Source organism: Ursus maritimus, unplaced genomic scaffold (assembly GCF_017311325.1).
Source record: "Ursus maritimus isolate PB19 unplaced genomic scaffold, ASM1731132v1 scaffold_15, whole genome shotgun sequence".
Classification (NCBI taxonomy): Eukaryota; Metazoa; Chordata; class Mammalia; order Carnivora; family Ursidae; genus Ursus; species Ursus maritimus.
In genome coordinates this window covers 23,570,058-23,587,241 of record NW_024423897.1, presented here as the reverse complement: position 1 = coordinate 23,587,241, position 17,184 = coordinate 23,570,058, and the positions used below count along the sequence as shown (strand labels likewise).

Sequence of the window (17,184 nt, the reverse complement as noted above, 5' to 3'; positions counted from 1 at the left end):
CCCTCCACCTCTTTATGAAGCTTCAAGCCCACTTGATCCTATCAGCGCCAGGCAAGCGAGGCTTTTCCACTTCTCCTGAGCTGCCCTCGTCCCTGGGCACAAGGCCAGCCTCCCAGAGGGGTGTGCTGGCAGCGAAGCCGGGCTTCTGTTCGCCCACTCCACCCGCGCAGCCAGCCCTGGGCGGCACACCCCTCGCTCGCCCAGGCCAAGGCTCCCGGGAGTAGAAGAGTAAACACTACCGCCCTGCCCTCAGGTCTCTCCGGTACTCCTTTCCCCTTCCCCAGGCTAGATCCAGGCAAAGAGATTTTTTTTTTGGTAGGAGAGGGTAGATGATGGTAATCCCAACAACTGACCCTCGCAGAGTGCCAACTCTAACAGCCCTAGTTCTGCGTGCTCTGCGAATATGAACTCTCTCCTGCTCACCACAGACCTCTGAGGCAGATACTGTTACCATCCCCATTTTACCAGGGGGAAACTGAGGCACAGAGAGGTAACTGACTAGCTCTAGATGATGCAGGTAAGAAGGGATGTAACTGGCATTCAAACCCCTGAAGAATATTACAGTAAATAATGCAGAGATTGCCCAGTACACGGGAAGGACTTCCCTGTGCCCGAGATGATACTGACGAAGATACAGCTGTTCTCGTATGTCAGCGTCAACAGAAAGGCTCACTCTTCTCCCTATGGCTGAGTTTGGGACCCTTTAGTAATAACAGAAGAGCAGAGTATCCTGTGGTCTACAGAAGCCGTCCACCTGGTAGGGGCAGGAAGTGGGGATTTTTTGGTTCGAGCTGAAAGTCACATATCATAAAATTAACCATTGTAGAGTGTACAATTCAGTAGCTTTTAGTATATTCACAACGCTGTACAACCACCACCTCTATCTAGTTATAAAACATTTGCACCCCAATAGGAGACCCATACCGATTCCCCTCCCCCTGGAGCCTGGCAACTACGAATCTGCTATCTGTCTCTATAGTTTACCTATTTGGGAAATTTCATGTAAATGGAATCCTACAATGCATAGGCATTTATGTCTGGCTTCTTTCACTCCGCATAGCATAATGTTTTCTAGATCCATCCATGATGTCACATGTATCAGTGCTTCATTCCTTTTTATGGCTGCATGCTGTTCCACTGTGTGGATACAGCACATTTTTGTGTGTCCGGGCAGGGATTTTAAAACAGCCCATTCCATGATCCTAGCAAGTCTAGGTCACAGAGGCTGTGCCGCTGACGTACAGGCAGAACTTGGAGAAATGTCACCTGCTACGGTCAAAAGAAATCCAGGGAAGAAACCTGCTGTGAGAGAACACCCTGGCTAGGATCCAGCTTTGAAAACCCAAATGCCAGCTGAAATGGGGGAGAAGGGCCGGGAGGCAGACAGCAGGGAGGGTCACTGGCCACCTGCAGGGTCTAAAAGCATTCAGATGCTCAAAAACGCTGTGCTGGGCAAATCGAACCTTTGGGTGGGCCGGGTTCAGCCACCGCTGTGTTTGTAACCCTGGCTGGGCGGTCTGGAAGACAGTGGTACCAGGTCTGGCTTCCGCATTAAAATCACCACTAATGCAAAAAAAAAAAAAAGAAGAAGAAGAAGAAGATTGGCAAATGGAATTTCTAGGTCCAGCAGAAAGATGAGTGGGTCCCCAAACATTAAATAACCCCCCCAAAAATAACCCAAAATGTGGGGTGTGCTGTGACCAGTCAGAGAGAGAAGGCTGGTGCTGCCTCTTCTAGTAATTACGAAGAGCCTCCCTACAGTCTGAGGGATCGTTTCGGAGATTCTATCTCGGCCTCTGAGTCAGCTCGCATGGAAATAGCTAATTCCTTCACTCCCTAACTTTTACAGGAGGTTTAACCACGGACCTGGAACTGTCAGGGACAATCTCAGAGGCCAAGGGTATGACTCGTGGAACCAGGAGTCTAACAAGCAAAGGTGTTGACTTCCTGCAAGAAGTTAAAACGTCCCTCTGTCTCATACAATTGGTTTCTTTACCCCATCACATTCCAAAGGAATGAATTTGGAGTGCTAGCTAGTACTCAGCCCTGTGGTTCTCCCATCGGAGTCCAAAGTCACCGGGGAGCTTATTAGGATCCCAGATCCTCAGGCCCCACCGGCAGGAGTTGATGTCAGGGGCTCCATGGGAATCGGCATTTTACCCGGCTTCTGGACAACTGGGCCACAGCTCACACTTGGACAAACCCCAGTCCAGTGAATATTCTGGCAGACACTCACTCTGGAACTGTAGCTGTCAAATCAGAGTCTAGATTGTACTGCTTGTCCAAATCTCCGAGCCCAGATTGGAGAATTCAACTGGCCTAAAACAGCGCATCCTGTTTCTTTTGTTTTACTCACTCACTCCACGAGGATTTCTTGAGAATCTGCACTCCCTGCAGCTGTATTTGCAGATAAGACAGAGGTGAATCCCGCTCCTTATAGAACCTACATTCCAGTCTAATTCACTGGATAGGGGCAAATAATTCATTTTTTTCTATACAGAGAAATGTGTAAAGATGAAAACACAGAATCTCCCAGAGTTGGGAGGGAAAGTAAACATCCATCAGTGTAACTACCTCATTATATTTCTCCTCTACAATATCCCTGCTGTGCACGTATCCACTCAATGTGTACTTACATACTTGCAGGGACAGGGAGCTCACTCTCAGAATGGACCCGTTCAGTCCCCAGACATTGAATTTTCTTTCCCTGAAACTGCTGCCCTTGGTCCTTGTTCTGCATTACAAGATATGCAGAACGAGTTCATTGCTCTTCCCACAGAAAGGCATGAAAATACTCAAAACCCTATCTCACCATTCTGCTACGTCTTCTCTTCTCCACGGTGAAGACCCTGCCTTATGGCCTAATTTGGGGTTCTCTCTCCATCCTGGTTACCATCATCCTCTGGGTGCCTTTCAGCCTGTGTCTCATTTTAAAATACAGAGGTGGGGGCACCTGGGTGGCTCAGTCCGTTAAGAGTCTGACTCGGTTTCGGCTTGGGTCATGATCTCAGGGTCGTGAGATTGAGCCCTCCGTCGGGCTCCATGCTGGTGTAGAGTTTGCCTGAGATTCTCTTTCTCTCTCTCAAATAAATAAATAAAATCTCTTAAAAAAGAAAAAAAAGCTAAAATCAAATAGAGAGGTAGGATCCAGCCAGTCATTCATTTATGTCTTTATGAAACACACATGAGCCAGGTGTTGTTTTAAGCTCTGGGGAGAAAGCCCATGGAAGAGAGTAACGACCTTCTTCACTCTGGATGCTGTCTTTCTGTCTTTGTCGTTGAGCTACTGGCTAGTGGCAAAAGCTCAGCAGGCCCCCATTTGCTAGGGGTCTTCGTGAGCAGATTACCTGTTCTTACCTTGATTTATCTAAGTCTGTTGCCCAAAAGCAGAAAGTTCCTTCCCTCTTTAGTTTCGATGCTCTCCTGCCACCTGCCAAACTTCTGCTTTCTTTTCATCTCTAATTATATTTCTTTCTCCCTTTTGATTCTCCCCACTCACTTCTATAAACCTGCTTTCCTGTGAGCTGAGTGCGGAAGCCAGGCGCCTCAGTGTTATTTCAGAACAGATTATGTGAGCAGCATGGAGAGACCATCGAGTCTGACCTCCTGTCTTTACGCATCATTGCCCCCCATGAGGACTTCTGCCTGACCCCTTTCCCTTCCTGTGCCTCTTTCATCCGTATCCCCCTCATCCATTTCCTATGGTGACCCGTGACATATGCTTCCTGGCAGAGCCACGGGGGTAAACAACTGCTAGTGCATTCAGCAGCATCCCGGGACCCGGAAATGCTCTCTCTCATAACGCCCCAAAGCAAGGATCCCCACCCACACTTGGGAGCAGACACACCCTGTGAAGGCCAGGCTCGAGCCGCAGACCCGGGGTCCCTCTACTGGGCTCCGAGAGCCATTGCACTTTACGTGAGCAAGAATTAAACTCAGATTGAATTACTAAGGAACTCAAGAAAATCAGCAAACAAAACTGAAGGATCCCTATCTATCTCATAAATGACAAAGTGGGCCTAGAATTAAAATTGGGGAGATAAACACAATCTCCAAGACCGTCCAAATCCCACCTCATTGTTATTCCGATGAAGAAACCGGGATGGAAGAGAGAATGTGTTCAGGGCCAAGCAGAGGCAAGAATCCAGGCTCCAGAAACAAGATCCCAGGCTCTTTACCTCGGGCCTATCTTCTCTCCAACACGTTTTGGGAGCTAACTTTTCAACTTTATGGCAACACCCGCCCCCCTCCCCACGCCCACCCCACCCTGTCGCTTGGCCAGCATTCCAGTCCTGGGGGTTCCAGGCAACAAACCATAATGGAAAGTATATCCTAAAAACAAAGTCAGACAAACAAATGCCATCTGGGTACTCAGGAATCCAACCATTTGCTGGCTTCTTTCCTTTTCGGGCTGGTAATAAGAGCGATGGCACCAAAGGGATAATATGTTCCTACTTTTCCTTCTAATCCAGGACACCTGTTTCTTCTTTGGGGAATGTGTAATATTCGGGGCTTCTTCTCAACATGTGACCAGCCACCTGTTGCTCATGCCTTTCCAAACTGGCCTCTTGAGTTTGGGGCTGGCCAACTGGACAGCCCCCCCCCAATAAAATGCAGGCATTTGCAATATACTAAATTTGAAGAGTCCAGAGCCTCTTGGGAATTAGCAGTCAAGACAGTCAGTGCTCTCAAGCAGACTATATACACCATGACCCCCCCGCCCCACACTTCAGTGTGATAGCTCTCGTACACTGTCGTAAGTCTTTGAAGGGAAAGGAAGGTTGGCGTTCACCATGGTCCGACGCTTTATTTCACCTCCACTGCCATTCATTCATTCAACAAATATTTATTGACCACCTGCTACTTGTCACTCACTGCCAGTCATCCACTCATCTGCTCACCCCGCAAACATGGATGGGGCCTCTGCTGAGAGCAAGATCCCATGCTGGATGCTGCAGGAGAGCCAGCAATGAATAAAGCTCAGCCCCTGTCCAGAGGAGCTTCTAATTTACTTAGGGTCATGAATCCACAAGCCACTGTGATTTGAGATCGTATGTGTTAAGAAAGATACAAAGAACTATGGATTGCAGAGAAGAGAGAAGTCACTCCCAGCTGGCAGGTAAGAAAATTTGCAAGAAGATGCCGTGTGAGACGTGGACCTTGAGGAATGGGTAGGATTTGGAAAGGTAGAAAGAGTGGGAGTGGCTGATCGATGGAGCAGCAAAGAGCCTGGTTCACCAGGGGGTCCCGCTGGCTGCTGTGTAGGGCAAATGTACTGCCGAGGGAGTAAACTGGGGTGAGGGGTGGCGAGAGAGCTAGTAGGCGGAAAGGTCTGAGCCTTTGTAATTTTGCTGACCCTTAGGTTCTGAGGTTTGGCACCCCATCTGCAAACAGGCAGCCCGGGCAGAGAAGAAGTTAAAGGTAAGCAAGCTGGTAGTGATACCAGACCACAATTTTGCCACGGGTTGGGGGCACTGTGCTTTAGTAGGGGGTCTTTCCTTAGTATGCACACTCCCAGATGTATGCCCGGATCCTTAGATTTCCTTAATGGTAACACCTGCCTCATTGGGCATTTGAGGGGATAAAGACATTGGATGTGAGAGACTTTGAAAATTGTAAAACTGTGAGTTCTTAGCATTTCTGAGGGAAGGCTTTTGCCTTAGTATTACTCACCAAGATGGTGGCCTCGTTGAAGCACACATGCTGGGGTTTTCCCCAGCCTAACGTCATTTATTAAGAATAAGTAGAAAGAATAATAGCGTTGACACGAAATTGACAGTTTGTAAAGCATCTTCACGGCCACTGTCTGATTTGATTTCGTTAACCCGTGGATCAGATGGGGCAAGGAATTGTATCTTCTCTTTGCTCGTAAGAAATTCAAAGTCTAAAGAGGGTGTTGATTTGCCCACAGTAACGTAGCAGGCAGGCGCACAACCAGTGTCCCCAGGCGCACGCTGGGCCAGCTGTGGTCCCGCGTCCTTCTGAATTACTGTGCTCCGACTAGTACCATGAAGTCCTGTGAATCTGGGTTCTTTTTTTTTTTTTAAAAAGGTTTTATTTATTTATTTGACAGAGACAGCCAGCGAGAGAGGGAACACAAGCAGGGGGAGTGGGAGAGGAAGAAGCAGGCTCATAGCGGAGGAGCCTGATGTGGGGCTCGATCCCATGGGGCTCGATCCCATAACGCCGGGATCACGCCCTGAGCCAAAGGCAGACGCTTAACCGCTGTGCCACCCAGGCGCCCCAATGGGTTCTTTTTTTTTTTTTTTTAAGATTTTATTTATTTATTTGACAGAGAGAGAGACAGCCAGCGAGAGAGGGAACACAGGCAGGGGGAGTGGGACAGGAAGAAGCAGGCTGCCAGCGGAGGAGCTTGATGCCCGGCTCATCCCAGAATGCCTGGATCACGCCCTGAGCTGAAGGCAGACGCCTAACGACTGTGCCACCCAGGCGCCCCATGAATCTGGGTTCTTGATCCAAGGACTGCAGGGAGGAGCCCAGCTCCTGAGTCCTTGACACTGTGAAGGAGAAAGCTGGGTGCATGCTGGGGACAGGCACTTGATGATGTCCGAAGTGCCTCTACATTTTGCAAAAGAACTGGTCTATTGTATAATTTTGTTTGAGCCATGAGGTCCCCCCTCCCCCGTTTCTTCCAAGTGCTCTCCATTTAAGATGTAAAAGGATCTAATTGCCCTTTCCTTCCTCAATTTCTACCTTTTCGGTGGCATTTCTCAGGTTCATTTATCCTTCTACAGCCCAATGCTTTTGCCACATCTGTGTACCACCTGTGCCATTACATACGTAATATTCTTCTCTAAATCAACCCACTACTCTTCAGTTCACAAAACTTATTTTAAAATAAAACTTTATATCACCAAGTGGAAAACCAGTATTACTTGCTATAAATAGAAGGTAACCATAAAATACATTCAAGGAAAATGAGATGTTTCTTAAAAATAAATCTTAGAAATTCCAGATAGATGGTGTTGCCTCTACTCTCTTTGCTAAAAAAAAAAAAAAAAAGGCTGGGAGGGCGGAAATTAACAACTGTTGAGACAGTGGCTGAAATACATCAGCACTAAGTTAAGACTTCCTCCTTGATCTAACCAAGAGGAATGAAATACAATTTTACATTTTAGTCTCCCATACGGCAACCCAGTGTCATCAAATGCTCCCCCTACATTCATCTGGTCAGAGTCACCACTTTGGGAGACACTGCTATAAAGCCCCAGGGAGAATGCTTTAATTCCAAATTGTGGCCTGAGAGATCTGGCAGGCAATTTTGCAGTCCCTCAGACCAGCCCCTTCATTTTACGGATCGGGAATCTGGGATCTCTAAAATCACATGGTTCTCTAGGGGCCCTCAGTTTCCAGTCTGTTTGCTTTTTGACTACAACATGCTGCCAGTCTCCCAGCTTGCAGGAAGGCTGACATAGTCCCCTCCTTCTGCCGAGGGAGCCATGAACACATCTTTGCGGTTGTTCAGGGAAAATTTTTAAGTTTATCCCTTAAGCCGATGTCAATTTGCAATGGATACACTGTAAAGAGTCAGTACTTTATGTAATTACAGAAAGTTTAACCTGCTTGTACATTTTATATAAACAAACTGCTAAGGAATGAGTGCTAACCAATTTTATTCAGTTGAAATAAATACATTATTGGCAGGATAAGCCCAAATGAAAAGTTTCATGAATAAATGCCTGAAAGGTCAATTACAAATATGTTTAAAAACAAAACAAAACACCACAAATCCAAATTCTGTCCAACAGCCCGAAGTCCTGTGCATTTCCAGTTTCATTCACACTCAGACATTGAGCACAAAGGCAGAAAATAAAAAGAAAGTACAGAAAGCCAGCGAGTGTATTTAACTGTGTTGTGGCTGTTCCTGCAGAGCTGCCTTCTTCCTCCCCCGCCCCTCCTCGCCTTCCCACTGGCTGCCGGCACAGCTTCTCACTCCTTCTCTCTCTCTTCTCTCCCACAGCACAGGCGGACGTCCGAAACTTCCATCTCACCCCCCGGATCCAGCATTGGGTCACCCAACCGAGTCATCTGCGTATGTATCACCATTCAGCCATCTTCTTGTCCTTGGGTCTGGTATGTAAAGGGTTTCTAAGGACAGCCAAAGACAGCGGTCAGGTTTTCATGCACCTACTAGCTCGCGCACCAACCCGATGCCTGTCCTCCTGACACTGAACACATAGCCCCATGAGTAAGCAGTCGCAGTCCTGGTCAGTGCTAGGAAGAAAAGTGCAGGGTACTCTAATGATGCTGCTGATGGACAGAGGGACAGACAGTCTAGGGCCCACTGGAAGAAGAATCCTGAGGAAGAATATTTAAGCTCAGACCTGAGAGAGAAACAGACGTCAGTTAAAGCAGAGCCAGGGAGGACAGAGCTGAGCAAGGGAAATGAGCCATCTGACTGTGGACTGTTCCAGCCTTCCCCAAGGTCCCACGTCAGAGGGGCCAAGAGGACCAAAGTTGGGAGGAGGGGTGGAGGGAGGGGAATGGCCTAGAGCAGGAAGACTGCTCCTGATAAGAAGCTATAGATACAGCCCCCAAACCAGCCAGCCCTGGGTGGGCCCTGACCACCATTGCTCCATTATTATTTTACCCCACATCCACATCCAGTTTCCTCCTTGATTCCTGGATAATGCCCACTAATGGGGCTGTTTCCTTGCCTTTCTTCCTCTGTTCAAATGAAAATCAGACATAAGAGTTATCATTGGCAGCAACTTCCATATGGTCAATAATGCCTTGCGGCTCCCACAGAAGACAAGCCCTTTGATCACAGGCCAGCCCCATTGAAGATTCCTGTCCAGAACAAGACAGACGATTATCCCCCCAGTGCTATGAATGGGGCCAGACGCAGCAGGATTAATGAGCTAAATTTCAGGCCCTATACCGTGATAAGGTTATTAACAAAGTGAGCATGTCCCCAGGAGAGTTACCAGGATATGCAAACTTGGGAGATCTATATCTATGTCTATATCTGTATCTGTATCTGTATCTATGTGGCAGTGCTCTAATGCCTTTAATCCCTGGCTGGTCTTCCCTGCCACTAAGGAGCCTCAGTAAACTTCATGAAACAAGTTAGCCACCCTGGAGTCCTGGAGAAAGATCTCAGAGTGGCCCCTCTGAGGGCCAGCTCCACAGGGATGGACAAGAGCAGTGGGGACACCTGCCATTGTGCCGTCCGGCTGGGGGCTCAGCTTCCCGTGCATGCGGGCATGTGTCTCCCTGCTTGTACTCTCCTTTCCTGCCTGTTATAACACCTCACCTTCAGCTGCTCTGGGGAATGACTGCACATGTCACGTGGGCTGTGTTTTCAATCAGAACATTCCAAACATGACTTCCAAATTCAGGAAAGAAACCATCCGACCACTTTCGGGACACAGAATAACAGGCAGAAAGATAGAGTATTGGTTTGATTTTCATAAATATGGAGGTTTGGTATTAAAATAGAATTATCAATGAACCTGGAGGGGGCAGGGTCTTTCAAACTTTGCCCCACCCCCACCCACCCCCACTGACTGCTAGAATCATCTTCAGGACGTTTGACTTTGACCAGCTCCACGTGTTCTCTTCCTTCCTTCCTGGCTAATTATGTTGGGAAGCCTCTGTTCAATCACTGAGCCTCCAAACCGAAGGCTCATTTGTAACCCTATAAACACAGTGGCTATAAGAAGAAGTATATATATAGTATTTTTGAGGTTTGGACTAAAGCTCTGAGAATATTGGATATTGATGGGTCGAGACAAGTTTGCAAGACGCCAAGAGCTCTCAAGGTCAAGATCTAACATCCCATGATGAAAGGCAGCTCTTACTTCAGCAAGGGGACCATCCAATTAAGGTTCCCTTGGCCCACACACCCCCAGATTGGTACCCATGTGGTGCCTGACCCGGGCAGGCTCTGGCAGAAATGAGATGGCCCACTTCTGAGGGTTTTACTGAGGACGGTTTTGTGAAGAGACCATTTACAGAGGTGTAGGCTGGGTTAGGGGACCCACAAGACATCGTGTGGCATCCAGGGTCTACAACAGCAGGAGCTGTCACCACCCTAGGCCTGAAGAAAGGGTCCAACGAAAGCTGGAGCTGTGAAAGGCAGCCCTGGTTGGGAGCCATGCCCCCCACCAGCCGCTGATGCCAGGGCAGTGCCAGGGGACAGGTGTGCAGCCTCTCTCTCCACCACCCCCCAGTCTGCGGTGCCCCCCACTGGCCCAACCCAGCTGGAAGCCAGGGAGCCTCTGATGCAGTCCATGGGGCCTCGGAGCCCAAATCAGGGCAAGGAGGAATGGATGGTGCATCTAGAGGCAATGCAGAATGAACAGCAGAGCGCCCAAACAGCGGTGGACTGGGACGGGGACAGACTAGTGGGAGGGCCTTGGAATAGGTTTCAAATAGCAGTGCTTGTAAGGTCTTAATGAGAGTTGCTTTCTCCACAATAGTTCTGGCCTTGAGACTCACCTGGGCCCCCAGGCACTGGAAGAATGTTATTTGGACAATATAGTTTCCTTGGAGTCTCTGTCTAGTGGCCTCTCGCTTTACCTCGTGTCAGGACCTCGCAAGTCACAGTAGTGATGGGGAGACAGATCGTGGCTGACCACAGCAGAAGCCAGTCACAGAGGGAGCAGCTGAAGGGTGCAGACATGGAAAGGACAGGGCTTCGGGAGCCCCAAGAAGCGGTCTGTCCCATACAAGGGGAAGCCGTCTCTTAATCCACGCTGTTCTGGAAGGCCGGGCTCAGCCAACATCAGGTAGTGGCTAGAGGCTCGTCTCAGTTCAATGTAGGGCCTGCTTTCTGAGGGCAGCCCTCCGCCCCCTGTCAGACAGTGAGCTCCCCACCCTGCAAAGCTTGCAGGGGCCGCCGGGAAGGCAAGTCCTCAGGCCGGACTGGCCGGGCTTAAATTCTGATTTTGCTACTTACTAGTCATGCAGCCTTGGGCAAGTTCATGGCTTCTCCGTGCCTGTTTCCTTATTCAGCAATGAAGATGATTTGGGGGCTGCTAGTAGCGTTGTGAGCTGTAGGAGCTAAGGGAGTGAATCCCTACAAGGGACTTCAGACGGAGTCTGGCTCGCCCTAAGGGCTCCCCAAATGTTAGCTCGGGCTTCACCTGATTAATTCTGTCTTTACCGTCTCAGTCACCTTCAAGGGGCTGTGAGTGAGGATGTCCTCCCTGTGTGGGGTCGGAAGGCAGTCCCCACCCAGGCTGGGTAGTTCAGACAGGATTCAAACCTACTGGCGAAGGGACACAAAGTTCAGAACCGTCTGAGCCTCGTTTGGAAAACAGTAATAACATTGCCACTGACTTCACAGAGGCATCAGGACTCTTAGAGGAGACAATTCCTGCAAAGTGCAGGGCCTCACGCATAAAATGCGCTCAACCAGTGTGAGCCCTGTTGGAAGGGATGGCCTCTAAGACCTGTCTGATTCTAACATTCTGTGCATCTTCCGTCCTAGTAATGTTCTGTTTTTCGTGGAAACTAGAGAAGCTCTTTCCCCTGTGCCTGGTTTTTGTTTCCTCTCTCTTTTCCCTCTTATCTCTCTGTCTCTTTCCTGTACCTTTCCTCTTCCCCAGGCTAAAGTGGATAATGAGATCCTTAATTACAAAGACCTGGCAGCTCTCCCCAAGGTTAAGTCCATCTACGAGGTACAACGCCCCGACCTCATTTCCTACGAGCCTCATTCCAGATACACGTCCGACGAGATGCTGGAGAGATGTGGCTATGGAGAGGTACGGCATCTCGCCCCGCTCTCCGGGGCTCCTGGGGAGAGAAGGCCCGCACGGTCCCCAGCCACTCCATCACAGACACTTTGGCCTCCAGTGTTGGCCCCTGCACTCTTTTAAACTGGAATTTATAGTCAACATTTAAAAATCAAGTGATTTCATCCAAACATCTGGCTTTTCTTGAAAAACCAGAGCAGGTGTATTTCCATTATCTGGAGGGGGGAGCAGTGCCTACTTGAGGGCCTGGACTCCCCAGTTCTCCCCAGCTCTCCCCAGTTTCCACCATTCTCTGAGAACCCCAGCATTGAAGCCAAGAACCTGTGACCACCTATCACTTGATTTACTGTTTTTCTTCTAGTGGAGTAATTTTATACACAGCCCATGGCTCTCATCCCTGACAGGCTCCGTGGGCATTCAGGTTTATGATCCCTGCTAGGTAGGTTCTCTGGCTGTCGTACCTGGCCACCACGAATGCGCCCCTCTGCTCAAAGCCAGAGGTGCTTTTTAAGAACTCAGCATCAGATGGCTTTCGGAAGAATTAAATGGTTGCTGGGCAAGAGAAAGCGTTCTCTGGAGAAGGCAAGTGGCTATTACCCTGAAGGTCCTGGCAAGCTGTATCTCAGGCGAGTCCTAACCCCATTCAGGGCCCCTGAGCAGAGACTGTTGAAAGAAGAAGGAGCCCTGGCCTGGAGAGCAGGGACCCAGGCTCTTGTCCCCACCCCACCACTGTCCCCTTCCTCTCTAAGGGAATTAGGGTTCATTTGGTTAGAGAGCCCAATGCTGAGAATCCTGGGGCTCTGGCCCCTGAAATGAACCAGGAAAGGAGGACCAGGCGGAAACGGATGGTCCTGAAGCCAGAAATGGCATACTGGGCCCACAGACCAAAGCCAACCCCCAGATTTGTGTTGCTTCACTAAGTACCTTTTTAAAATGTAATTTAGTTGCCAACATTTAAACATGCAGAAAGTTCACACAAGAACCTGCATTTCTGACTTGTCTTGGAAAAGCCGGGAGCGGCATTACCATGGGGTAGGGGTCCCGGGGGCTGAGCAGCCGCTGCCCTCTGCAGACGGAATGCTCCAGCGCCAGCCGCCGCACCACCCACCGGCCCAACTCCCACATGGATGGCAGCAGCCAGGCCCTTGGCTGGCCCAACATTTGGGTCCCCGGCCCTGCACATTGTCCTCATGAACCACGGAGGGGTCACAAACTGGTGTGACAGGGCAGATCACGAAATGGCTCTGAGCTAGTGGTAGAGAAGACTGGGTCCAAGTGAAGACCCTACCACATTGTACCTGAGAGGCCCCAAGCCACCCCGTTCCCTCTCTGGGCCTTGGTTTCCCTTTGGTAAACGAAGGGCATGATCTCAGGGTTTCCGACTACCTGTCGGCACTGCTAGGGTTCCAGCACGCTAAGCACGGCTGCTGTCTGGGAGGGAGGCCCCGAAGCAGCTGCGGGCCCACTCTGCTCAGCTACCTAACCCTTCTTCCTCTCTCCCTCCGCTCTCTCCTTTGCTCCTCCCACGATGGCCTTCAAACTCTTCGCTTCTAAGTCGCTGGGAACATTATCTCCCTACTCCCAGGTAATTGATCTGGTTCGGGGAGACATTTTCTATACCTGTGTCCCTTTATGCTGCCCGAGCAGACCCCTGGTTTCACGCCCCCCTCAGCCTCCCGGCGTGCTCCCCGACCAGGGTACGTACGGGACACTTAGGAGCATGACCTGGAGGAAGTGACTGCGGCTTAACGGTAGAGGATGTGCCCTCTGTACCCGAAGGGAGCCTCCCTGATGCTCCTGTGATCCTTGGCCAGGATTCCAGGCGCCTGACCCACGGGTCCTATTCGAGAGATTGTGAGTGATGGGTGAAGGCCCCAAAAATTGTCTACAGCTTTCTTCAGGCTATGTGTATAACTCAGGGAAGGGGCCTCTGTATTCAGAAGGGCAGCACTATGAATTTAAAATCCTCAGCCCCCTAGATTCCTGGACCCCATGTCACTCCCCCACCTGCCTGCTGGACCCTGGGGCCACAGGCTGGTTTAATTGCTGGCCTGGCTCATGGCCCACTTCCTCCCCCAGGACATCTACGAGAACCTGGACCTCCGACAGAGAAGGGCCTCCAGCCCCGGATACATCGACTCCCCCACCTACAGCCGGCAGGGCATGTCCCCCACCTTTTCCCGCTCGCCTCACCACTACTACCGCTCCGGTAAGGAGGGGGAAGCCCCTGAAGGAACAGGAAGGACCAGGGGGACCATGCAGTGGCTGGCTGTCGCCAGCTGCAGAGACAGCCCAGGGCTTCCCCCAGGAGCTCCGTCACAGCATGGCCCTCTGGAGGCCTGTGACCACCCAGGGGACCAGCCAGGCCTAACTGACGTGCCCCTGGTGGGGGGAGAGAAGGGGCACGTGGAGCTGAGAAGCAGCAGGAAGGTGGGTGGTAAGCTGCCAGGGGAGGAGAGTGGCAGGCAGCGCAGCAGCCCTGGCTGGAAGAAGACTCGTCTGTCCTTGTCCTTTGGCCTGCCCCATCCAGAGGGCCAGAGGACCAGAAACAGGCCCAGCCTTACCCCATCTGGTCAGATCATCCACAGCTGCCTTGAGGTTAGGGGTGAAGCAGGGGCTTGGGTGGAGGAAAGAAGCAACTGAGAGGGGTGCTGGGGAGCCAAGGGGTCCAAAGACACCTTCCTGGAAGCTCAGTGGAGTTGATGCTTACCACCTGACTTTGGGGTGAGGCTAGAAAAGAGGCTCGAGCTTGTTTCTGCAGACATGGTGCATGAGAGCACAGCCCCTCCCTACCATCCCTGCTGTCATCATGTCACTGCTGCCTTAACTGCCACCGCAGTAATGCCTGTTTTCTCTGTGCCTCTGTTCTCTCTGGGGACCACTGCCTGCGCGCTCCAGGGCCCGAGAGTGGCCGGAGCTCTCCATACCATAGCCAGTTAGATGTGAGGTCCTCCACTCCGACCTCTTACCAGGCTCCCAAGCACTTTCACATCCCAGGTAGGCTGCCAGCCCGCAATTCCAGCATGGGTGCATGCTCTACGGGGTCGCCGGCACCGGCACCGGCAGCAGGAGAAGCCGCTTCCTGGGGACCCTCCCTAACCAGTCACCCACACTAACCCATCCTGCAGTCCCGACACGCCCATGGGCTTTAGTCCACCCACATGACACAGCCAGCCCTGATCAAGCCCGCCAGGAAGCAGCCGGAAAAGTGCCTCGGATGTCTGAGGGCCGTGATGGGACGAGGCAGTAACCGCCCTGAAAGTCATGCGCTTTTTGCATCAAAACTCCTGGGACTGAATCCCAATTCCACCACTGAGAAGCCTGTGACCTCAGGCCAGTTCCTTAACTTCCCTGAGCCTTTCCGCTGTTCCCTCTGTACAGCCAGGCACTGTTCTGGGCCCTGAGGTTGCAAATGTGCTCAAACTAGCCCAGACCCTGCCTTCATGGTGTTTGTGCATGGGGAGAAAGTTAATAAATGAGTACACAAACAAGTAAAAGGGTAATTTCAGGTAAATGATATGTGCAGTAAACATAATAAGACAGGGCATTGTGATAGAGTGACTGGGGTGGGGGAGGCTGGGCTAGGTAGGGTGGTCAGAAAGGGCTTCTTGTAGCAGGTGACATTGAGGTCAAAAGTTGAGAAGGAGCCAGCCGTGTGAAGATCCTAAGGAAAAAGTCCTGGGCAGAGGACATAGCAAGTGCAAAGGCCCTGAAACACTGAACTGGTAGCAGTCCAGCGTGGCTGGAAGTGGTGAGCAGGAGGGGAGCGATAGGACATAAAAGGAAGGCAGGGGCCAGGTGACATTGTAGATGGTTTAGACAGGGGCTCCCTCTGAGTTCAGCAGAGCTGGGCCTGGAACCTGGTCTCCCAACTCTGAGCTCAGAATTTTACTCCCCACTTTTCTCCAGGAGTTCATCCTGCTTTTTCATCTATACCTTTCTCAACTGCCCCAGAAAGTTCCCATCCTGTCTGTTTTTGAGGGAGTGGGAGGCCGGTCATGCTGAACGGGCGGCTGCAGCATTCTGGAGACTTCCATGTGGAATGAGGCGTGGCTGCTGGGGGGAGGCGGGGGACACCTTCCTGCATGGGGTCCTGCTGAGCACGCGCTGCCTCGCGCCTGCATGCCCACCATTCGAGCCCCAGTCCCTTCCTCAGCACCGTTAGAATCCATCCATTCCTCTGCCCTCACCTTTCTTAGAACCTCATGGGTTGAGGTTGGAAGTTGAGTTTTGGAAGAGCAGGTCCAGCAGGGAAAGATGATGGACCCTCGGGAAGGATGCTGACTGCCTCTCTTTCTGAGATCAGCTGACCGACTGCTGTCTCCTTCCTCCTCTCTCCCTCTCTATATCTCTCTCTCTCTCCTCCCCATGGTCCCTTCCTTGTCTGCCTGGCAGCTGGAGAGAGTAACATCTACCGGAAACCCCCGATCTACAAACGGCATGGTACGGTCCCGGGCAGAGAGGGCGTGGCCAGACAGGGGGCGGGGCCGGTAACCATCTTTGCTGATGGTCTACCTGAGCCACCAGGAGGGGACACGCGCAAGGCTGCAATTTGGCCTTTCTTGTTGGCTATCCCCCAGTCACTTGAGGTGACACTGGAGAGGAGTTTGGTGTCACTTCAAAAGATCAAGGAAGGCCTCGTGTCCCCTAAATGTTTTCCCACCTCCTTTCCCACCCCCGTCCCCACTGTCTGGTGTCCTAGATTCCTCGGGCACAGCAGCCCTTGGCAAGCGCACGTGCACTGGGAGCATTCCCAGGCGTGGATGCTCAAGTTTGACGATCGTTAGTACCCTGCGGGAGGCATACCGACTCCTGCACCCCACCCCGGACCTGCCAATCGCAATTTTGTGTTTGTAACAGTTTCTCCAGGGCTTCCAAAGCCCGCCCCAGCTTGGAAACCACTGCTCTAAGCTATTCTCAGTCACTGTGTCCTGAGAGTCAATGAAGCCTTGGGGAGGAGATGTGGATGAGAAAGGAGCAGGGCTTTGATGAGGGTGCCTTCATTCTTCCACTCATTCAGTGTTTCTTTGAGAATGGTCCGTGGACCACCTGTATCTGAGACACTTATTTAAAAAACAGATGTCCTGGCCTCTCCCCTGCCCTAGACTTTCTTATTAGAAACACTGGGAGTGTGACCTAGGAATCTGCAGGGTAACCGGCCTCATTCATGATTCCTACTTGCGCTCCGTATGGGAACCACCAAATCAGGCGTCACTGAGACCTCCTGTTCCTTCTTGCAAACGCACTTACGGAGCCTTAGCTGACAAAGCACACCCCTTGCCTTGAGGAGCAGAGGTGCAGTTGCGACCCTGTGCCCCCCACCCCCACCCCGCCACCGTGACTACAGTCTACCTGGTAACAGAGGGGAGTGCAGAATCCGAAAAACACAGAAACAGGCGGAGGCAGCCCGGTACTGGGATCTGAGCTCACTGAGGGGTGGAGGGGTCAGACAAATACAAAT

At 51.2% G+C, this 17,184-nt stretch overlaps 1 protein-coding gene across 2 annotated transcripts in view; it reads left to right on the top strand.

The window, feature by feature from the left end:
• Positions 1–17,184, top strand: part of ABLIM3 (actin binding LIM protein family member 3) — a 107,122-nt gene that overhangs the window by 74,714 nt on the left and 15,224 nt on the right. Inside the window, exons 9-12 of one of the 2 annotated variants that reach the window (XM_040630432.1) lie at positions 5,363–5,421; positions 7,982–8,053; positions 13,803–13,932; positions 16,119–16,166. In XM_040630432.1, the coding sequence (XP_040486366.1) occupies positions 5,363–5,421; positions 7,982–8,053; positions 13,803–13,932; positions 16,119–16,166 (309 nt within the window). The remainder of the gene's footprint in view (positions 1–5,362; positions 5,422–7,981; positions 8,054–13,802; positions 13,933–16,118; positions 16,167–17,184) is intronic. The other variant, XM_040630433.1, reaches the window with a different exon arrangement.